The sequence below is a fragment of the Anguilla anguilla genome, chromosome 3, assembly GCF_013347855.1.
Source record: "Anguilla anguilla isolate fAngAng1 chromosome 3, fAngAng1.pri, whole genome shotgun sequence".
Lineage (NCBI taxonomy): Eukaryota > Metazoa > Chordata > Actinopteri > Anguilliformes > Anguillidae > Anguilla > Anguilla anguilla.
In genome coordinates, this window is record NC_049203.1 from 19,945,298 (window position 1) to 19,969,954 (window position 24,657).

At 39.9% G+C, this 24,657-nt stretch overlaps 1 protein-coding gene across 3 annotated transcripts in view; it reads left to right on the forward strand.

Annotated features, from left to right (window-relative positions):
• arhgap15 (Rho GTPase activating protein 15) overlaps positions 1–24,657 on the forward strand; it is a 120,266-nt gene that overhangs the window by 41,106 nt on the left and 54,503 nt on the right. For 2 of the 3 annotated variants that reach the window (XM_035408165.1, XM_035408163.1), the window contains 3 exons: positions 18,777–18,875; positions 19,126–19,261; positions 23,944–24,066. In XM_035408165.1, the coding sequence (XP_035264056.1) occupies positions 18,777–18,875; positions 19,126–19,261; positions 23,944–24,066 (358 nt within the window). The remainder of the gene's footprint in view (positions 1–18,776; positions 18,876–19,125; positions 19,262–23,943; positions 24,067–24,657) is intronic. The other variant, XM_035408164.1, reaches the window with a different exon arrangement.

Sequence of the window (24,657 nt, forward strand, 5' to 3'; positions counted from 1 at the left end):
AAATAAGTCGCGTAACCACGGTGATAATGGCGTGCAAACCCAACCCCTCACACACACACACACACACACGCACACATGCGCACACACACACACACACAAATCATTTTACGCTCACGGATGACATGCAGATTCTGACGTGCAGCTGACCCTTGTGTTCTGACCCGGGTAGTTAATACCATCCGTCTTAAGCGCTCCCGGTTTGATTGCTTTCATCTGTCCTTTGTGATTAAAGCCCGTGAAATTCATTCGGCCCGTCGCTGGACACCACATGACCAAGGGGGGGCGCTGGATGCTACCACACATGGCACGGGGACTGGAGGGGAGGGGAGGGATGCTGGACGCTGTCACATATGGCATGGAGGGGGTGAGGGGGTTCGCCGATGTTGCCCCCTTGAAGGGAACAGCTTGCGGTCACATAAAGTCTCGATCAATACCAGTTAGCTCAGCCCCACAAACCTGGGTGACGCAGCTCAGCTGCGAGAGCTGGCCGGAGAGAGAGGCGAACAGACGCTGTTGTAATTCCAGTGTTTGCACCTAAATGATGTGCAGATGTTAAAGTGCTGTTTTAGATACAGTTTCTGGATAAACAACCAGAGATAAACAGATTTTTCAGAGGGACAGCTAGAATTTGTGTCTGAAACGTGCTCTGGGGGGGATGGGGGGGGGGGGGGGTGAGATAATCATTCCAGAATGATTCTAAACCAACTGACACACTGGAGGCATAAATAACATGAAGGATTTGTATTCTGTAATTATGCAGAAATTTGTGATAATTCTGTTTTATAACACACGGCGAGACAGTGTCTGGCCTGTAAACCTTTTCTATTAAATGAATGTTGCTCTGGGTGCAGTGAATAAACAGTAAGGCCAACTAAATATATATTTCATTCCATTTAACCTCTACATTTCACCATTTACATAACCTCCACTGTTTATTAAACAGTAGAATCATAATTCAGATTGTTTCTCATATGCTCCAGTGACTACAGGAAGTCGTTGATTCATTATTCACAGAGACAATGGGATAAACTGTTTCTGAGGTAACATAACCTGTTGAATGTCAAGCCCGTGAAATATCACAAACTCAAATGCACACACACACACAGGAAGAGCCCACTGTGCCATGCTGCCGAACAGCAAACCTGTGAGGCATCGATGTGATGGGCCCTGGGCTGCTTCTGTGTAATCACCATCTGGGCCGCTCACTCGCGCACATTTTTGACCTGGCGTGCGTTTCTCCAGCTGAGGACAGCCTGGCACCAGGCCCCGATGCGAGAGACCATGAGTCGCGGCACCTCGGCAGGATCGAAGGTTCATCGCGCCGGTCATTTCTGCCCCGCCGGTTCCGCTGCACCAAAAACTAACCTCTTTTACGTTCGGCTCAGAACCAAATTCTCCCATCCACGCACAAGAAGGCTTGGTCTTCCAGAAGTGATTGGATCCATTAGTTGTCACAGGGAGAGCGGGACAACAAGAAAGTTTGTGCCCGAAACAAGTAATCATCTGCTGATTGGTGATGCTTATTTAACAGTTAATTTATTAATCATACAAATAACAAAAAGTAAAAAACAGGTTTGGGACAATTTTCAGTTATTAGGAAGACTTTAAGCTCCAATATTTCAAGTTGACAGGCCTTCATTACACGATAGAATAAAACAGATTGTTGTAGAGCCTGATACTGTAGCACATAGCAGGATTATAAGGATTATTCTTCAGGTTGCATAATGAACATTCTAAAGTTTTATTAAGCAGAAAATCCCAGCTACTTGGATTTAACATTGCCTATGTACAATTTATCATGCTACCATTAGGACAGGGCTTTATCCAGGTTTTCACAACTTTTATACTGTTCTTGAAAAATAAGATTTTTATAATGGCCTATTAATTAAAAGAAGAAGCAAGCAGAATGAAATACAAATCACAACTGTGCATGTGCATTTTCTGTGTGAAATACCAATAAGCATGTTACTTTAAAAATCAGTTATTATTTACAGTAATTATTTCTATTTTAAATTGAGGTAGTGCTGGGCCAATGTATTGTTATACTGAATATCAGGGTATATAAAAATTAGGATGTTAAATTTGATTGATTATTCTTCATTACACTTCTACATAGATCAAGTTTAATGGCTATAGAGATAAATATTATTTTGGGTTGCGTAATGTTACACCGCTATTTCAGAGAAAACATAATAATTGAAATTGTCTGCCAGATAGAGCTGTATATTTGAACATACTGAAATAGGCTTGGACATCCAGTTGCGGGCTCAGATACAGTCGTTAAAGCATCCTAGTCAGGGGGGCGGAGCCATCGATTGGGATAATAATCTGGTGTCTATCACTGCTCTGAATAGGGGACCTATCGTAGTTATCTGTCATTGCTAGCGATTGCTATTTTGTTATACTGTCAGCAAATTACATTGACTCGTCGTTTCATAAGACCAGCAAAGGAACCGTACTGAAAATACTGTCGTCCTTACAGTGGTGAACCCTTTCAATGCCCCCCCCCCCCCCCCAAATTTACATCATTCAATAAGTGGCATATTTCCAATGTTTTTTTTTCCATAGGGATTTTGATTACAGAAGATAAGGTCTGTGGTTAATGTAAGCTTAATAGTTGTACATTTTGTTAGATGACATAAATTGCACCCTTTGATATCTCAACCATTGATTTCGAAGCTATTACCTGCTTTAAATAGTAAGCTGCTACCAAGTTGTTACAATAAACAATGTAATCTATGTTGTAGCACAAAACATGACACTTAGCTTATTATCAACCACAGTTATTCTCTGCACAAATCTAAATCGATTTGTGCAAAAAAGCATTGCGATGCATACAAGAACTGGAGACAGCTTCCCCTTACCAATTCCATGGATTCCTATGGGAGCAATGGTGCATGAAGCCAATTCATGGAGGCTGCCATGTTTGACTATGGGGCTTTTGCCTCCAGAGTATGCACCTTTGGTACCTAAATGTGAAGGGTCATGGTAAACACTGAGCAATGATGATATCCCGTGGGGGTGAACGCAGAAAAAGCTTTCAAATTGTCTGACAAACTGTGACTTTGCTGGCTAGCTACAGGATTTTGTGGAAATAAACAACTCATTGTGACAAGGCATTTCTAACATTTCTGCAAGTTAAAGTCATAAATAAGGTAGTCAGTATTTTTATGGAAGCATTTGGCAACACTGGACTGAACATTACATTAGCTAGCTAGCTAGCTAGCAATATATGTAGCCCTTACTTTTGGAAAATTCAGCTGGTATGCAAGCTAGCAAGACTGAAATGCAGTGGGAAGTTACGGTTACTTAGCTAACAAAATAACGAATGTTCCACAAGCTAGATATTGAGCTGTTTTGCTGGCTAGTCCCAGCCAGCTAACTAGACGGTAGAAGAGTGTTGCTAGATAACTTTTGTGAAAAATACAAACGTTCGGTGGCACTCGACTATAACATGTTATATCTAGTTAGCAGGCTAGTCACAACTTCTGACTGGTTGATATCCTACAGTCAGGTGTGCACACGCCATTCTGTGTTATGGTATCTAGCCACTACTAGACAAGACAGTGACTTCCAAAATAAATTTCTAAATGTGGTCGGTAACTCTGTAATTTAATTGTAGCATTGTGGAGTGCTTCCTATGGTTTCTTGCCATTCTTAGCCAACATTACCCTGTTCTAAAGAAAAATGCATCCTTGTGGGAAGCGATTACAGACAGACAGCTAATATAATTCACTTGATTTATCTGCTTGCTTTGTCTTGAATGCCTGCGCGGTGCATGAGAGAAAGCAAAATATTTCATCAATATTAAGTTTTATTTTTTATTAAAATGGAAATATGTAATGTTATTTGTAGTTTTGGCTATGCATATAAACAATGTGTAGTCATTTAAAGAGCTTGAGCTTGTCACCTACTGCAACATTGGCTCGTTTCCATTGTTGGAAAAGTACAATATGGGCAAAAACAACCTTTTGATACAATTTTCTATACTGTGATGCTGTTAGTCCCACTATCCTGAACTATCCTGGCACTGACATAATACGAGCACAGGTGGAAATTATTCAAGAAGATGCCATTGTCTAATGCTGATGAATGTACCCCATCATTTAAATACCGTACCGCCGTGTGTTATAAAATGCTAAGAGATGACAAATCCACTGAAAAATTAACATTCGTATCCTTCGAAAAGCGGTGAGTAGTAGCCAATGACTATAAAGCTATGAAACCCTCAACAAAATGTCTTTCGTTTATTATCACACACGAAGACTATATCCTTGGGCTTCATCTGTACTGTTTTAATGAACAATTTAAGTGTAGCAAGCAGAGAGAAGAGACGATAAATGCTCTGAGCCGTGTTGATTACGTTGCCTTTTCATTTTATTCTGTGTCACATTGTGGTAGATAGTTTGGTCCAATGCATTTTGAATGTGGGTGAAAGGAAAACCCTTCAGGAAGCCTGGAGTCACAAAGTCACTCATTTATATAGTAATATAGTGTAGCTAAATATAGTTATATAGCGAAGTATAACATACATATGTGTCCATTTAAACAAATTATCTTCACACAGCACTGCAACTGTTTACAAAAGTTTCAAAAACGCAACATCATCACATACTGCAGTGTGTGCGTGCGTGCGTGTGTGCGTGCGTGCGAGAGATTAATGATCATTCTGAGAAACTGGAAAACCACCAAGTTGCCATGCCATTTGTAGGGCAGCATATTGTAGGTTGAAATAACCTGAGGGCTGTGCCGGGCCTTGGAATTCATGGGGGCTGAGCTGCTGCCAGGTCGGCCATTTCACCTGTGGGTATTTGGATTGATTGAGATGGTTGGGAGCAACTGGGAGCAAAGCAGAGGTCTTGCTAATTGGCCCTGGAGTGCAGCTAATTCTTTGACTTCTCCGAGACCCACATTTTAAAGTGCTGTAAATCAATTAAAGGAAAAGTAGTGCGCTTGCCTTTGCAGGGAGAAAGCGGACAAAGTTGGGAAATTGGCGTTTGCCACCTACGGCTCTGATAACACATGAAGTTAATTACTTATTCTCCGGTTTACCCTTCACCACTCCAGTCATCCAAACGAAGTAATGTGGCCATTTCGGAATCTGGGTTCCTAATTAATCCAATAGCTGCAGTACTTCTGCTCTGTGCTAAAACGGGAACGTTCCGGCAATTTGCATAATGCCAGCTTTCTTAAATTTCAGGAAAATTAAACATTCTTGATACAGTATGTTTAATTGGCAAAGTGGGTTTACAACAAAAATATTGTAATTATAAAAAAAAAATTAAATTCTAAAAATAAAATAATGAAGTGGTGGTGGGGATATACATGGTGCTGGGAGGCTTCATGCATGGATAACTTAGTTTTAGAGAGGCGAGCAAAATCACATGCCCTCACAGATTTCAAAAATTATCATGAAGCCTTCGCAGAACAACAGCCTTTTGCATGATGCTTATCACATGTACTGTTACATAGGGCTGGCAGTGGGAGGAGAAGTATACTTGTTATGAAGGGAAAAGGTTCTAATCTTTGCAGTGTCTTGCCCTCTGAGAAGTCATTCACAATGTGAAAATAAAATTTCTGTGCATTTATTCATTTTTTGTCAAGAATGTTATTGCTATGATTTTTTGCCTTTTTCCCCCGATTCGAATGGATTTTTGCCTTTCCATCTGGTGCAGTTTCTCAGCCCGGACCTGCGAGTTTGAATCCTGTTGATAGTACTGCACTGCTGTTGTGATATTTATCCATCCATAATATGCAGAACTAACCAAATTTACTCAATATTTACACTTCAGTCATTATGTGTAATCCTGCTATAATTTCTGAGGTGCTAAAAATATAAATAAAAAACTACATATATATATATATATATATATATATATATATATATATATATATATATACTTCACTGCGTGTAAAGTGAGGCACAGGCCTGTTAGTATTTTTCTGACTCTGATCCTATGAAATATGGACAGGCAGGAGGAGTGCACATTACGGTCACTGAAGGCCCGTTTTAAAAATTTATGAAGGGCTTCATCAAAAAGCATTTACTCCCTCTGTTTACGCCAAAACAGATTTGTCCTTACATCAGTGGTGTTACGCTACTGGGTCTCAGATTAATGCGTGCATGCATGCTTGTGTGCGTGTGTGTGTGTTTGTGTGGTGGCAGGGGGTTGCACTGGGTACTAGAAATTCCTGTCAGACTTCATTTTATGAATTAATACCTGTCAGCTGCTGGTTGATCCCTTGATGGCAAGGTTTCCAGGTTATTCTACCATCTGCCAAGTGCTATATCCTCTGTCCCTCCACATTAGTACCTGATTGAATCTAACAGGCACCGAGGGAAGCCTGTTCTACGAGCCCACAGGGAGCAGGAATGGGGGGGGGAGCATGGGGGGGTATCACCTGCGAGCAGCAGATTTAATCAGAACCTAAACGATGGAGATGGCTGGCACAGTACAGCTTCCAAATTAATTTGGTTTAAGGCCCGGCCTTGATTTCTTTATTTATCTGAACAACATTTCCTTTTCCCCCCTTTTTTATGTATTTTATTTTGTTTTTGCCTGGTTTTTGAACAGAAGGGGGGATTGGGGTTTTATATGCAGACTGTGCTGGTTCCATCCAATCACTCACCCTGTCACATCCACGGAAGGAAGAAAATTGAGGAACTGAGCTGGAAGAAGATAGAACAGGAAGGCCAAAATGCTGTCATAATGTAATCATTATTGGGGAGCCACATGACTGATCCTAATTTCTGATATTAGTGCATTAGCAGCTGCTTTCCTCTTTAAAATAAAAATTGCATACACTGCCAACAAAGCAATCTGATCCCAAAATTAGAAAAGGTACCTGCAGCTTGCGAACCTACAAAGTTACACTGAGTAAACTGCTACACACACATATGGATACACACATGCACACGCACACGCACACACACACACACACACACACATTTTATGAATCACCATGCCAAGGCAAAGATTTAGACCCACATTTCCTGCGGGGGGATTACAACTTTAAAATGAGCTTCTTAGGGGTAAACCAGGAGACTTAACTATGGAAAAATGTGTCTACTGGTATATACAGAAGGAGTTTATTCATTTTATTTATTTATTCATATAGCACTTTTCAAGTCTTTAGCACAAGGTGCTTTATAGAAATAAGAAAATGAAATAAAACCATAACGCAAAATAAAACAGGGATACATAATATGTTTTTTTTGAAAACTCCCCCTGCAGTCCCCTCCTCACCACAGGAATACAATAAAACAGATAAAAACAATAAGATAATAATATCAGCTAATAGGTTAATACATACTCCATACAGGGTTTAAAGTAAGTAAAACAAACCTGAATTAAAAGCCTTTTTAAAAAGGTATTTTTAAGTTATGATTTAAATGCTGGAACTGAGGGAGAAACTTATTTTTTTACTGAGACTTTTAAGTTTCACACAGGATGTATGGAAAATTATTTTTCAAAGTTTCAGTTTCCCTTACACTTTGTGTTATAATTGTGCCCACCTTTTCATATATTAGCAGGTTTAAAACATTCTCAGTGATATTGGCTATATCAAAGACTCTAGTGCCAGGGAAACATTCAACATGTGCTTTTCTTGAATTGACAGAAATTAACATTTCAGGTCTCGAATTAAGAGTACCTCAGCAGCATCCGTTTGTGAGCATTCGTACTGAGCACCTCAAACCTGTTGCTAAGCCTGAGTTCAGATGATGCAGGATAGCTACGGGCCTTTGGTTCTCTTCTTACTGTAATCCATTTGCCAGGGTTTGTGCGTGGGTGAAGCGGCAATGGAAGGTTCCGGTAGAGCAGGTGGAGGCTGTAGTAAATTTTTTCCACAACATGTAGCCGTCTCGCCACTTACATTACAAGATGAGGAGGAGCAGATTGGGGGGGGAGGCGGGGGGCAGGGGGCGGGGTGGGGGGGGGGATTATGGGCATACAATTCAGATGGAGTGAAAACTTGCATCCATAGCCTGTTCGTGTTAACAGGGTTCATATGCACCCCCCTCCTGACTCAGGTGAACCACTCTAAACAGAGTGTTCAAACTGACCGATAGCCATGGCAATTACACAGGTCTGTAACCACAGTGATTACACAGATCTATAACTACGGTGATTACACTGGTCTACAGCCATGGCGATTACACTGGTCTGTAATCACAACCTTCACACTGGTCTGTAACCACGGTGATTACACTGCTCTCTAACCACAGTGATTAAACTGGTCTGTAACCCCAGAATTTAAACTGGTCCATAACCTCAGCATTCAAACTGGTCTGTAAGCTTACAATTCATTTTTAAATTTATGAGTGATATAAGTAACCTCATGTTTTTGTATCAGTATTACAAAAGTGTGCATGCAGCGTCAATGACGAACATTCCATCAGAAATGGTACGACTCCTAATAAATTAGTATTCCCCTCACGTTTTCAAGAAACACAACTGCAACTCCTGTTTTAGTCTTTCTTTTCCTCTGCTTATTAAACATTGCATGATATTAAAAGGTTTGATACATCTCTGCAGAAATGATGTTGCTAATTGGAAATAATTAACTTTGCCATCTAGTGGGCTTCAAAGTTACATTGTTCCTTTATGAAGCGGCGTAATTAATGTTTTATTTAACAGTAAAATGCAAAATTTTAGCTTGCAAATATTATTCATCTTTTCACTGCTCTGCTTACTTAAATATTAATGGCTTCATTTAAAAGTAGAGCTAGATTTTTAAATAAACTATTGGGTACTGAAATGAAATATCCAAGCTTTTATGATAGCTCTTCTTATGTTTATAACAGTATCACCCGACATGCTTTGTTTGTGGAAAACAATTGCAATGATGAAGTATACTCACAAGTTACCAGGATAAGATGGGTATGTAATCATGTTGCTTCTCATATTTTCATGCACATACAGTAGAAGTCATATTCTGCTTATCATGAAAATCCCTTTGTGTGTGTGTGTGTGTGTGTATGTGCGTGTGCTACAATCAGATGGATTTTAATTCCTGATTTGAAATTGTCAAATAAACCCAGCATATGCGATTGATGTGGGCAAGTACATCGCTGGACCTTAATGGGTTAATTATGTGTCATATTTTCTACCGTCTCCATATCTTGAGGTGTCAGATGTCATGTCTTTGCTAAGGGCTTGATTAATTTAAAGAGATACAGCCAGATGTGTTTGTTTTGGGCGGCTGGACAGCTTGGGGGAATGGTATGTTAGAAGTGTTTTCTGAAATGCCTTCCTCTTCTTTACCATTTCTACTCAGATTGGTGCACTCATTTTACCTGAATAAAAGGGGTTGTGATCTTAATGGTTATTTTATACACCCTTTAATAAGGTTTTTTATTTTATTTTATTTTTCATTTTGGATTGCTGTTGCTGTTCTTTTGAGCAGTCGTGCAATTAAAAAAAAAAAATTATGTGGAATAAAAAAGTGAATACAATGTTTCAATGATAAAAAGACATTCTAATGAACCATGCTGAACATCTAGGGCTGGTTGGGTAAATGTTGGTTGTATGACCACCCATTACTCCCTATTTACCTAACGTCTGATGTTGTTAGTCCCAACCTACAATAGACATATGTCTGGCAAAAGACTGAAGTTGATGTTGGTTGTACCAGCTAGATGTTGGCAGGTACTAATTACAACAGATGTTGACATGCAAAGTCAGTTAGATAAAAGTGTGTACCGAATTTGAATCCTGCTAAACTATCCTGGTTTCTTATAAAATGGTTGAGGCAAAGCCAAGAAGAAAACCATGTTTTTCTGAAGGAGACGCTCATTGTCTTATTGATTTTTTTGCTCAAAGCAAAGATGTATTGTTGTCCAAATGTATTCATTCAAACACAAATCAAAAGAAGAAGAAAGCTCGGATTGTAATTATTGCAGCAAACAATGTTACGCCCACAAATAGACCACATGAGATCTGGTTAAAAAAATCACCCACTGTTACTCAGTATTTGGCATAGATTTTAATTCTGAGCAATGGTGGATGTTTGCTAACACCCAAACTCGTGAACTGAACATCCAGCATTAGCACTTACTCCCTGAGAGTTTTTATACAACCCTTAGTCCTGGGGAGTTTTTATGCAACCCTTAGTCCTAGGGAGTTTTTATGCAACCAGACCCTGATGTATTCGATCTTGGGAGAGCAGAGTGGAAGCAGGGTTATACTTGGCCTTTGTCCGATACTCCTCATTAAATGACTCTACTCATCAGAGCCTTAAACACTATTGGTCCCTCTTCAAGAGCGCGCACACACATCAGGATTAATGTCAACATGGATGCGTGATTTTAAAGACCTACGCACACAGGGAGCCGTACTTTCACTCTGTGATTGATGAGCTTCTGAATATGGCATTATGTTTGGGAAGAAGCTTATTGAACGATTTTCATTAGCGGAATGAATAGACTCGCAGTGCTTTATGCAGATCGGTTGTCATGCCCTGCAAACTTCTGATAATCTGCGCCACACTATCGCATCTTTAACTCCCAGCTTTTAGAAGATGCTTAATGTATATTTAAGCTGTCTCTTTGTGTCTTTGATCAACCTTCAGAGGAAAAGTATTTTTCTCCTTAGTTGGACAAATAGATTTTGGCGTGAGCCAGATATTAGAACATGAGTGCTTTATGTATGATGAGTAAAACATGGGTTTGTGAACTATGGGTTTATCCTACAGAAGATTTAATCAAAGTTGCTTCAGTTTGAACCCTGTCATGATGCTTCTGTGCTTCCATTTAATGGGCGAAATGGTTGCACAAGAAGACACAGCAAATCCTGAGAGAAGGGCAGTGGTAGATTATAAAACGTACTCGGTTTGTATTTTTAGATATTTTGCTTGTTGAGGTATCTGAATATCTTGTATCCTTTTGGCTGTTTTCCAGACTTGTGCTTAAACTCCATAGACAGCACCATTTGCCCTTTTTTCCCATAACTTGAAAAGGCAGCCATTGTGGGTCCAGTAATATCCATCAAATCTACCCAGTAGTACTCACTGAATCTGCCTAGTAAAACCCGCTGAATCTTTCCAATAAAACCAGCTGAATTTATGTTCACTTGGTACTTCAAACTAAACAATATATTTAATGATTTACTTTTCAAAGGTCCATTGATCATCATAGGGAAAGATGCCAAACAGTAAATTTATTTATGTTTTTATTTATTTATTGACGTGAACTGCAGCTATAGTCCGCAGTCTATGGAGAGACATATTTTAAATAATTTTAGACGAATGGAAAGGTGTGCCCCCCCCCCCTCCTCCCCCCCACTCTCATTATTCCCCCTTTTTTTAACGGCATGTGTGATTTTGTTTACCAAAGCACTGCTTCTCCATCTGGCAACGCGTTGGCACGCTCTGCACACCAAATAAATCCCACGGCTGTCGATGAAAGAGCACGCGAGGGAGGGCTCTGATCTTCAGAGCCGGACGGTGCGTTACACAGACTCCATCGTCTGGTAGCGTGGCTCCGGGCAATGCAGTTTGCTCGCAGTTTCATTACGTGTCATTTTTGGTCGACATCGGTTAATATGTATTTTTATTTGTGATGCTACAATTATGCACTATAACAGGTTGTTTTAAGCATTCTTAAAGTAAATGCCTATGAGATATGCGGAGGGTGTTTTTGGACTTATGCCGGAGCAAAATGAACGACTAAATAAAGAAATAAGAGAATATGTAACAAGCGTGGTGAATTGTGGGCGAGAGAGCAACATGTTTTCACACATGTTTTACATGTGACCTCTCTGGCGTTGACGGGAGATCTGAACAGAAGGGCCAGGGTCCGCTGAAAGAGATGGGGTGCTACATGCCTGGCTTTCCTCTCTACAGACACCCTACCAAACAAGGCTGTGAGCTGGGGGGGCGGGTGTGTGTGTGTGTGTGTGTGTCTGAGTGTACCTGAGTGGGTGTGTGTGTATGTGTGTGGGTGAGTTACACTGTATGTTTGTGTGTGTGCATGTGTGTGTGGGTGGGTGTGTTTATGTGAGTGTACCTGTGTGTGTGTGTGTGTGTGTGTGTGGGTGCGTGTGTGGGTGTGTGAGTGTAAATGTGTGTGTGTGTGTTTGCGCGTGTGTGTGTGAGTGTGACTGTGAGTGTATATGCGTGTGTGTGGGTACAGAGAGAGAGAATCAGTGGAGTCTCATGCTGTCCTCGTTCTCAGGCTCCCTCAGGTCAGTTGGCATGGGGGTACTCTCCCGGGGGTGTCATTTGGAATGCTGCTAACAGCAATTTCAGCGCGACAGGTGCTAACATATTTTTAGAAAAACAGGGAGAAGATAAAGGCATGATCTCACTTTTCCCAAATGCTCCCTCCCTCTCTCCCTCTCTCTCACACACACACACACACACACACACAATCCTTGCTCACTCGCGGCGCTTTCTGCGCCTCTGTCGAAGGTGACACCTGACACGGCGGTCGTCCAGGTGCGGAGCAGATATGGTTACAGTACGCCATCGGACAATTTGTAGCGGGGCTGTGGGAACACCAGCTGCCCGGCTATTTTTCAAATATGAAATCATTCTGGACTCGCATGTCAACAGAAGGACCCGATACGCAAGGCTGAAACAAACTCTGTTCTGTCTTGCAATGTCGGTAAAAATTTGTGACTTGTTTTGCATCGGCTCAGTCTGTTTCAAAAATGAATCGCAGATCTCGCTGTATTTCCGTATTTCTGAGTGATTTTGAAGGGTTGGACATGAGCGAATGTTTGCCAAATGGTCACATTTTTTTGTGTAATATTTTTCAAGGAGATTTGCCTGACAGATGTTCTCTTTGGAGTTTTGACCTGTGCGATTAACCGCACTTTACAGCGTTGCCCACATATTAATCTGTGAAAGGACAAATTTGTGATTCGTGCCTGGATATAGAGTTCTTTACATGTGCTTCAGAGCAGCTGATTGTATGATGACTGAACCATCACTAAATCGCCATAGCTGAGGTATTCTCCAGATTTTTCCATACACCCACTCAGATGGACAGTACAGTACATCTTCACATACAGTAAGTACATGGGTACACACACACAATTTGTGCCAAAAACTGTATGGCCAAGTTTCATTTTTTGCATTTGTTTCTTTTCTTTTTTAAGCTCATGTGTTGAAATGTAGCTGCTATGAACAGACATGAATTATCTAAAGCATCTCATGATAATACAGATTTTTTTTAACACCATCTTAAAAATATACCACACATTTTGGATGGGCATCAATGAGGACTGAGACACCTCTCCAAATCTGTGAAGCTGAGTTGGCATCCCAGTGCTATTTGCTTTCATATCCTATAAAGGGCTTTGCAGTAGTTACTGTTGATGTGTGCCTACCCAGTGACGGTTTGCACTTAAAAACCCACAGCCGGACTTGGTACAAAGCAGCCAGTTATGTCTGTGCAAAACTTGAACGCGAGAAGCGAGTCCACGTATCTGATCTGTTTGGGGTCCACACACTGACGTGATAGAGCCAATCCGATTATGCAGGGAGTAAAGAAAGCATATCAAATTTAGAGAGGACTGTAAACACTGAGAGGAATTATAACTTTCTTGTAACTTTTTGATTCCTTTCTGATTCAGTGACTCCGCTTCATACTTTGAGTTTCATAATCTGTTAGGACATCTAGTATGTTTTCTCACTTTATTTAATTTAAAGTAATCCCAAAGCTATTGAAAGGTAAAATGTATAACATTTACAGATGTATAAATGTACACTGGCGTTACTCTCATACATCTAGGATTTATGAAATGCTGTGTGCATACACATACATATACATGCGCTAAATATTGATAAAACAATGCAGAATATAGCTTCTTCTTTTTTTCAAAAGCAGTCAATATCAAGCAACATTAAAACAAGTTATCGCAATAAAATAATAAAACAACGTATCACATATCAAGCCTCTCATGTAAATCATAAACCAATTAATTATTGAGCACATGGAACCACGACATACATCATTCTGGCAGCTCCTACACATTCCCCCCTCCATATGCCACTCAAACGGCACAAAAGCAAGTATGCGTAAATATGTCACAGATCTGAGGTGCTTCAAGCCAAAAAAGCAGACTGCCACGACTCCAGAAGCACGCCATTTTCTCCTGTCTCTCCATCAAAATGTTCATGGAAACAGTCCCCCCACCCCCCCTTTTTTTAAAAAAATCGAAACTGAAATCAAGCGGCATTTAAATAAACAGCCTTTAATGATCCTAATTACGCCTTAATGTTAAATGTGCGAGCGCTCAGTATGTTCGCAAATTTTATCCAACTGCCTGTACGCACGTGGAGGGGGCACGGGGGGGTCTCGCTAAAGAGGACGCCCCATGGATAAAGAAGAGTCTTATGCAACGCAAACGTCAAAGCATCCATTTCAATGCGCTCAGTTTAATGGGCTGAATATCATTAAATATCAAGCTTGGAGCACATAATAGACAATTCAATAAAACAAAAAAATAAAAAAAGAAATATTTATTGAATATAGTCTTAATGTCCCGATGCTCATTTCCATTATGTTGTATTCAAAAGCAATCTGATTCATAGTCGTATAAACATATTTTATTAATGGCACCATGAAATGCTTTAGTTGAAGGCTTTCAAATAACCATAAAATCATCGAATCCGAAGCCGAGAGTCCCCTGTTTTTGAACCATTCTCGCTCTCCGAATGGTAAACAAGCACATAAACCAAACCGTACATCAACGCGACTGTCATCTCCGAGTGGTCCGCGCCTCGTGATTTGTGTACGGCTCGCCGCGTAAGAAAAACAAGCTTCATCACATTTATTTGATTATTTTAAGGGCGCGCAAAAAAAAGTGGGATGAAGTTTGACAGTCCCTGCATGCCGCGGCGCCCTCGTTTTGAGGAGGCCGGCCGGCTCCTGAAGGGGATTAATACCGAGGCCACGGAGCTGAAAAGGAACCTTGTTCTCAGGGGCCACTGTTTCCTCTCCTACCAGTCTGCAGATGCGCTGCAAAAAGAGCTCATGTTCACCGGTTTAAACGAAGGCAAATGCCCGATGACGTTCATGAGTCTTCAGTCCTCTCTGACCCCAAAGCTAACCCTGCTGTCTCTGCTTCCAAGAACAACCCCGGGAAAGATAACTTTCCAGAACATGCCAGTGCATTCTTGTTCATGGGAAGAAAAGTGAAAGATAGCAAATGCATTTTGACACAGATTGCGCCTAGAACTATTCTTCTTATGCGTGTGCAGAGAAATTGTTTAACAGGTAGTGACATCCCAAAGTTATCTGCGTACAACTCTGCAATCTTTTTGGCTGGGAAGGATGTGTTTGTCATGGCTCAAAAAATTAAAGTTCTACTGGTGGCGGAGCGAATGGTTCTCAGCAAAAACAGCCTTAAATTGAGTCAAAATAAAACAGCCGGTTTCATTGCAATAACCAATTTGTCAGTTTACCATGATGACAAACTGAGGCCAAAAATGCTACCTGAACTGTCAGCAGCTGCTACATACAGTAGCAAGAAACTGTAGCTTTAAAAAATAAAAATACATTTTTTTGACTTGCACATTGATAGTGACAGTGGTTTTAACATGGCATTTAAAAGTTTTTTTGGATTTGCAAAATAAAATAATAAAAGACTGACATAATGTGTGGTGGGCGAGCCTGGCCTACAGTAAACGCAGTGATCACCTCAGACTCACTAGGTGTCATTCCGCGTTATTCATTAGCCATTCCGTGCAGCCCATAAACACAGCCCAAAGTCATCAGCAATTATATGCAGGCGCCTGCTACCACCTGGATTGACTTATGTTAATATTAAGTTTAACTTTTGTGGTCATTTTAAATTTTCTAGAACACTTCTGCTCTCATGATTCCTGAACCTTACTGCTCACAAGCCACTAAAAACAACATTGAGGTCTGGAAACTTGCTTGCAGGCAGTTTTGGATACGCCTGGATTAGAGTTTGTAAAGAGTTGTGCGGAATGCAAAAAGTGCTATTAGAGCTGATAAGTCTTAAAAAAGACTGTAAAAACCATTAGCCGCACAGGTCTTAAGACTGGTCAGAAACTGTTGCTCCTGTACATTTAGGAGATTGAGTTCTCTTTAATTAATGCCTTTTGCCAATGGTATTTATACTTGATAGTCTGAAGTGCAATTATGGTTTTGAAATGCTGTCCAAGTCACATTTACCAAGCAGGAAGCACATCAACATGGGAAATATCCACACTTCAAATGAAACGGGATTTTCCAGCCAGAACCCTTGGAAGTATTTGAGCTTTCATTGATTGGCATTAAGTGACTGGGTGTGACTGACTCAAAGCAGTGGGAGGGAGGGGAGAGAGGGAGAGAGGGAGGGTGGGAGAGAGCGAGGGAGAATGTATAAAATTAGGACATTTTTGAACTGTAGGGAGCAGTAGTAACCTTTAACAGAGCGGTAGTGCCAGCGGTTTTGCAGTGCTTTGAGTTTCTCTGTTTCTCTGCAGCTGTTAGTGTGCTTAATCTTCTTAAGTTTAAAACACTGAAAATTATTCAAATATCAGGGGAAGGTTTGAGTGTGACACATGCATGCACTGTACAGCACCTTTAAATCAGATCATTATCTAAAATCAACCATCTCAGCATTAAAATTTGCACACTGTGGTCTGGGTGGTTTTGCGAGAAAAAAGAAAAAAACACCTTGGGAAAGTTGTTGCTTTTCATATATTTGTGAACCATTAATTCATTTTTTTATTCACTAAAAAAATCACTAATTTGAATTTGAGAACAATTTGTTATATAAAGGAATAATGTTGTGAGAACTATTTATTGCCTGTAGTTTTATATGAGCAAAGTAATGATAAACGATGTACAAGTTTGATAGTAATGTGAGGGTATAGGCATAGGAGTAACATGGGTGTAATGCATGGGACTGGGAATTAAGTGTGAATGATGTGTGTGAGTAAAGTGTGTAAGATACAGTATGGGAGAGAGTCATGTGTGAGTAATATACAGGAAATTAGTAAAGTATGAGTAAATGTGTAAGAGTTGGAGTAATGTAACATACATGTGTGAAAGTACCGTGGAAGTAGTGTTCAGCTGCAATATAAAAATTGGTCCTGTTTGTATAAAAAATAACATTGTCCTCTGGTGATCTCCTATAAAGGTGTTTTTTCACTTTATTTCTGAAAGGTTCCAGCCTCTTTTAAACAATAATTGACGTATACACTCCCTGCAATCATTAGTGAGGTAATGAAGTGGAAATGTACAGGAGTGTGTGGTAAACCATGAGTTAAAGCAGTGCTCTCAGAGCTCTGGAGTAAGAGGCAGAGGTGCACGTGTGTTAATGCAGCATAGTGCGCATCGTATTAGTGCGCTTGTATTAATGCAGCATAGTGCGCATTGTATTAGTGCGCTTGTATTAATGCAGCATAGTGTGCATTGTATTAGTGCGCTTGTATTAATGCAGCATAGTGCGCATCGTATTAGTGCGCTTGTATTAATGCAGCATAGTGCGCATCGTATTAGTGCGCTTGTACTAATGCAGCATAGTGCGCATTGTATTAGTGCGCTTGTGTTAATGCAGCATAGTGCGCATTGTATTAGTGCGCTTGTATTAATGCAGCATAGTGCGCATCGTATTAGTGCGCTTGTGTTAATGCAGCATAGTGCGCATTGTATTAGTGCGCTTGTATTAATGCAGCATAGTGCGCATTGTATTAGTGCGCTTGTATTAATGCAGCATAGTGCGCATTGTATTAGTGCGCTTGTATTAATGCAGCATAGTGCAGTCAGAATAAGCTCCTCACCATCAGCTATCCACTCAGACCCTTTTTCAACAGCGACCAGAGGACTGTCAGCGTCCTCCCAATGTGCTCAAGCTGAATTGTGCTCATTTTAAAGAAGAGGGTGAAATGAACAGAAGGGTATTCATTTTATCATACAGCTGCTCTCAGTAGCTCAGTGTGTACTAGAATGAGGAGGGTTTTAAACCCCTGTTTGATTCAAGACCAGCAAGAAAGTATAATTGTGATGACTATTAATATTATGACCAGCTTTCTGTAGAGGTAAAAAAGAGAGAAAAAAAAATGAAGACCATACCACTGAATAAAAGGTTGAATCATGTGTCAGTGACCATTATAACTGTTGTAGGACACATGTTATCCCCTTTTACAAGTTGAATTTTTTGCTTTAATGGATTTGGACAATTTATGCTGCACAAATCTAGACCTTTTCCACTTTCAGAAAAATCTAACTGTTTGACAACGCTGACCTTAATATTTAGGAAAACATTTTTATTACGGCCACAGTTATTCCATTTGACACTGCCAAAAATGTCCATCGCTCTGCTGAAAAGACAACAAACAGGGCCAATATTTAGATGGCAAATATCGCAAAACTGTTTTTTCCTTTTTTGAAAGCAAAGATGATCAGCAATCATGATCTCCCCCCAGGCATACACACACACACACACACACTGCATTTTACAACCAAGCCACTTAGATAATGCAGTGGCAATACACAGACCGCAATTTGTCGCAACACCTCAAACAAATATTAACATCAACAGCGTGTTACCAAAAAGCATACAACGGACAACCACGTGTTGGAGTACCGCTGATATCATATCATCCTTCTCTTAGTTTCGCATCACTTCAAACTCTGATACGTTTTGTTGACAATTAGGGGCGGGCGGCGAATCCCTGCCCTCATCTCAAACATCGGCCGCTGTGCAAGCTTATTTCCCTTATTAACAAAACAAACACTGCTGCTCTTATCGGACAGAAAATAAAACATTTATTCACTGTTGACACCAGATTATTTCTTGCATTCCTTACAGATAACAACTAGGTCTGGCAACGAATTCCTGCTCCAGGCTGACAATTCTACAACAATATGTAAATGGCATGACGCTATTAAAAAAACAGCCGACAGCCTGGTGAGTAGTCGCTTCTTTTTTTAAATCAGTTTCTCTTATTTCAGAATTTCCCCTTCATTGATTTGCATAATCTGATTAAAATTCATTTGCAGAACGTTCACAGATTTGCACGTACTCTGTTGTACAGTTACCTGCTTTTCCCCCTATCTTAATGAGGGTGGATGTGATAATGTGACAGTTTTACCGGTGGTGGAAGCAATATGATACGCTGCTTAAGACATGGAAATATTCCTTCTTACTGTGTTTTCAGAAGGCAAAGGGATGGGAAGGCGTCTTTCCGGGGAAACCCACTCTCCGGAAGGCAAACAGCACAGAATTTTTGTCCCGGCATGGCTCTGACTTGCCCATCTCCAAGGAACCCAAACCTGAAAACAGGCGGTCACTCAGTAAGTATGAAGTACGCCTTAAAATCCAACCCTATGCAATCCAGAACATTCAAAGAACACATGTGATTTAAGCACATCTGTAGCCATGATGTAAGCTTGACTGTGGTGTTGCAGTGTGGCACACCTGTTGGCACACCTGTTGAGTCAACATAGATACACATAAAACGTAAGGTGGAAGATTGCACAGGTGCCCTCATCTGGGGTCACAGTCTTTCAATATGTCATGGGTGCATTAAAAAAAAAAAAAATTTTAATAAAAAAATAAATAAAAAAATTAAATAAATAAATAAATAACAAAAACCTCAAATACAACAAACTCAGCAAATCCAAAAGCATTGTTAAAGTACCTTATGATGTCAGAGAGTCTGACTTGCATGAATGAATATATTGCTCATTACAGGTGATCAGAATTTCCAACATACACCCCAGTCAATCAAAGATAGGTAATAGATACAGATATGCAAGTCTGTACAACAGCACTAGGGAATTAAGTTTATTAATGAGTAAATTAATGAGAACATATTCTTAAGTGACTGAACAGTGGCTTACATTAATAACATTTTAACTTAAACAACTGTATATTTACAGCATTGCCACAATGAAGGTACAACTGTATTGCCCGACTAGGGAATCATAAATAGTTTATTTAAATCTCTTACACTTGTTTTCTTTAAAACTTTGCAAAATGGAAGAAAAAAAATCTGAGCAACCTTGTACAGTATGCTTTCTGTCAGATCAACATAGCTTCCCAGAATCAGACAAAATCACTAAAAGCCTTTGAATTATAAACGAAAAGCTGAAAGCTTTGTGTTTACAGTCCTTCCAAACACAAGATGATCTGACACACAATTGTACAAACTCCGTCTAAACATGGCGTTTTTTTTGCATAAATGGCACAGCTGAGCGAGACCCCAGATGTTTGACAGATTCTGATGCTTTTAGCGGACGCACAATAAGCTGCGAAAGCACAAATCGCAATTCACAACATCAGATGTTTAGATGTGTACGGTTTCATTAATCCTTTCAAAAAGAAATAATCACCAAAAACAATCCACAAACACCGCCGCGTAACAATGCTCCGCTAAATGGACGCTCCTGTTATCTGCAGTCCAAATGTAAAAAAGGCCGAAATGTGTGTTCAGCTACGTTAATGCACCTTGTAATAGTTTAGAGCATGGGTGTCAGAATTCAATCCTGGAGAGCCACAATGGCTGCTGATTTTCAATGTTTCACCACCAGTGAATCATTGGAGTCATTGATTGGCTAAAGAATCCGCACACCGTAATAGTAAATAATACTTTAGCTTACATTCCTCTACAGTTGGATGTTTCCCTGAAGCAATTCATAGGTACAACATCAGTACCCCACCTGGGAATTATACCGACAGCCCTGGGGTTGCAAGCCCTCATCACTAACCATTACGCCACAATGGCACTAAATGACAAGGCCTTAATTGGCTGCTGATTGAAAGGATGTCACATAGAGCGGCAGACAGCAGGAAGTTTTACACCTCTGGTTTAGTGGGAAGCGTTTTGTAAGTTACTGCGGAGTCCTGATAAGGATCGCCTTAAATTACCGCTAGCATGAGCATTCTGTTCTTATCAGTGAGGTCAGCGACATTCCTCTACTTGTTCGTTTGGAACGGCTTCAGTAGCAAAGAAGCCCGACTGATGTTTTGATGGTGATATGGAGAAGCAGCCCTTACAGAGGTCAGTCATTCCCGGTCCAGTGGGAAACGTCTCCCTACTGTTTACACGCAATGAAAACAAACGCAAACGCCTCTCAGAATCATGGGAATGCCTTTTATTCTAGCTATTAAACCCAGTCAACACATTGCGATGCCTGACCCCAGTGCTCTGTTAAAGCTCTCTCTGGACCAATCACATGTGGAAATACTTTACCTTTCACACACTGTTCAATTATAAAGCAAAGCATACTGCAATAGAAGCTAAGTGGAATAGCAATTAATGTTGACGTTATCCTTTCGATCGGGGTGTCAACTCAAGTCCTGGAGGGCTGTAGTGTTTACAGGTTGTTGTGGTTTTCTTTCAGCATAAAAAGCACACAGTGATAGGTACAAAGGGAAGAAGAAACCATGAGTATTCAATCCATCTGTGGTTGTGATTGGCTGTAACAATCTTCAGGAAAACTAAGTCCCACATATGTGTGGTGTCACTTTTCAATGTTATCCTTTGCTGTGTGCTTTGCTGTGTTGTTACTGCTGCTGCTGCATCTCTTATTGGAAAAGGCAGTTCAGGGCATTCAGTGGCATATGTGTTCGGAAGAAATTTAAATCAGTTTTATAAATGCAGATCAAAAGCAGATCAAGTCTTGTCTAGGAATGAGAGAAGCCATAAAATTATTAGGCTATTATATATTTCTGTACTCCTGTGATACATACATCTCACAGGAGAACACATTTAAACATAAAAGACAAGACTAAGGACTATGCCTCAATATATTTCAGCCAAGCAAATGCATTTGAAATAAATTGCTTTTGCTATACGCATGATGCAAAGCAGTCGATAGTGCTTTACCCCTGATCTGCACTGCCAATTCACATCGGTCCAGTTCAGATGCCCTTTAATTGATAGCTCTTCAAAAACAGCCAATACTTCCTACATATGTTAAAAGCACTCTAGTGTACACTGGTGGTAATTAATTATTGCTTAACTCCTGGGATGGTAGCTTTGTAAATTGAGGGCACGTGTGTTAGAGGTGGAGGGGGGTAGGTTATTGGAAGAAATACTTTGTATTCATTTAAAGGAAATGATGTGCAAACATCCCTGGGAAAAATACAGTAATTAAAATATAAGGATAATTTTATTTTAATGTGTAAGTCTACAGCCCCTGCTTTAAAGGGAATCAGATATATGAGTTTCATAAGAACTGTAATCTCAGCCCCTTCCATGGCTAACACAGCCTGATTGTGAATTCTCTGTAGTGCCTCACTAAACCTAACTGCTGAAACAAGTTTTGAAGCGGCTTATGAAACAATTGTATTGTGTTAGATATAAGAGATGCCTCCACAAAGTATTTCCATAAAAATACATAAATATTAAATAAGCTAAATTAAATGCTTACACTTAATTAACGTGCATATATAATTGGAGCTAAAATGTGAACACAGTTAACAGCCATGATAAAATATCTACTTGGTATGGCCTTGTTTTCCCCTGTAGCTAAATGCATTATGTTACTAATAAAAATCCTAAAATGCATGTGTAACTGCACTGAAAAAAGAAAATTTTAAATGTTACAATATTGTAATGAGAAAAAGAGATACAGTACCATGTCCTTATTTTTGTGACTATTCCTTTTTGCCCTTATTTATTCAATAAACCACCTTTCATAAAACACTCACACACTGATACAGTTTGCAGTCTTTAGTGTGCATGCATGCAATTTTACACATCTATGTTAGGTTTTCACAATATCATTTTTTTTTAAACTGCAGATCACTGTTGAATACTGAATAGACCACAAAGACTAAATAACACTTGAATAGAAATTATTACAAGCATTGTGTCCACTATTGCTCATGTAAAATCTAGAAGATTATTATTCTAGATGCAAACACAATGCGGTTTATGGTTCAATGAGATTAAGCATTTAGTTAATTTATTATTGTGTATTATTTGTTTTACTATTAGTTATTGCATGTCATGTGTTAGGGAGTTTTAAGCTTTGACATATGCATAACACATTAACCACTGTATCACAGAACAAATGTAATGCCTGATTGGAGGTCTGAATATTCTAGACGCTGGTTAAATTAGTTTATCTATATCTTGTATAAAAGAATGGGCTCAATTCAAACTGTGCTACCTCCAGTTTTTCTTTCTAAACAATGGTGTGATGAACAGCCTCAGGGTGCATGTAGCGCACAAAGATCATTATCTGTAATAGCAGTAATGAGAGCTCAGTGGACACAATGTAAGACCCTTGGATCTGGGGACAATCCCAGGCATCAAATGAATGATATGGACAAAATACATGCCATTTCCCCCCCTCCCCAAAACAAATGTTTTAAAATGTATTTTGTTGATGGTCCAAATTTTGTATGTACGTTTCATACTCGCCTGAATGTCAGAAGTGCTAGTTCAAAGTTCAAAGCGTATTTGAAGGTATTGATTTTGGTGTGTTTCTCTGAAATGAATTTGCTTTAATTTGCTTGCAAAAAATCTTGTGTCCTCAGGCAAGAAAAAAAAAAAAACACTTGGTGGTGGGATCTATCCTTTAGTGTTGGGGGTGGGGGGGTGGGGGGGGGTGGTAGTTGAAGATTTTGAAATGCTCACATGCCAGAACTTAACATTAACCCTCCATGGACAAGTGTGCAAGAAACAATTTGGATGCTGCCTCTTCTTTGTCAGCCAATTACTTCTGTGTGTGGTTGCTGCTGTAGTGGATTGTTGTGGTTATAACTACACAATAGAAGTAATTATGAAAGGTTTCATCATGATAGTATTGTCACAATCCATTCAGCAGCAATTTTTACACTTCCTTCTTCTTTGTTTCAATTTGAGGGGTGAAGTCGTCCGGTGCACCTGCTTTTGATTCATGCGTCTGTGGTTATTGTTATGCTGCTCAAAATAATGCTTAACAAAATTATCCATCTTATACCTTGCTGAAAACTAATTACAGATAAATATTTATTTATTTATGTTTCTCGCCTGCCCCAGTTTTCAAGCTGAACTACAGCGCGTCAGACACTGCGGACAAAAACGGGGTGAAGAACCGGCTGAAAAAGTTCATCTCCAGGAGGCCCTCCATGAAAACTTTGCAGGAGAAAGGCATCATCAAAGGTGAGCAGGTCAAGTCCCCTGGTTCCTCACTCTGAGAACCTGCAGTGGAGCACTGCTGTAGAGCAAGGGCCATTTAAAATCTGACTGTTGCTTTGTCCTTAGCTATGAGAAGGACTGACTGCATTCTTGTTTCACCATTAAATACAATTGATTCATTTCCATTAATTTCAAAGACTGCCAAACTCATGATGATGTTTCAGAATCAAAGAAATTTAATTTGTGCTTAAATTCATTGTTCAGTTGACACCGACGTGCAATTGAGTCACTTTAGTCACCTTCGTGCATGATCACGATGACCATAACACTGAATGGTACCTAGGAAACACAACTGCTTGCTTGTAAGAGTGTCGTATCTGTGTGCCGAAGCTAACTTTTTCAGTGAAATACAGTTACTTTTGGTCCCCTAAAATGAGGGGTTCTGTAAAAGGGCTCTAATTCTTACACGGATGTCAATACTCTCAAATTAGATCTGACACACTTTAACCTCACATTCACTGTTTTGTTTCAAATACAAGGTGCTAGAGTACAGAGCATTTAATTGTAGTTCAAATTATTAGCCCAGTGATAGCTGACATGTTTGTAAACATGTTA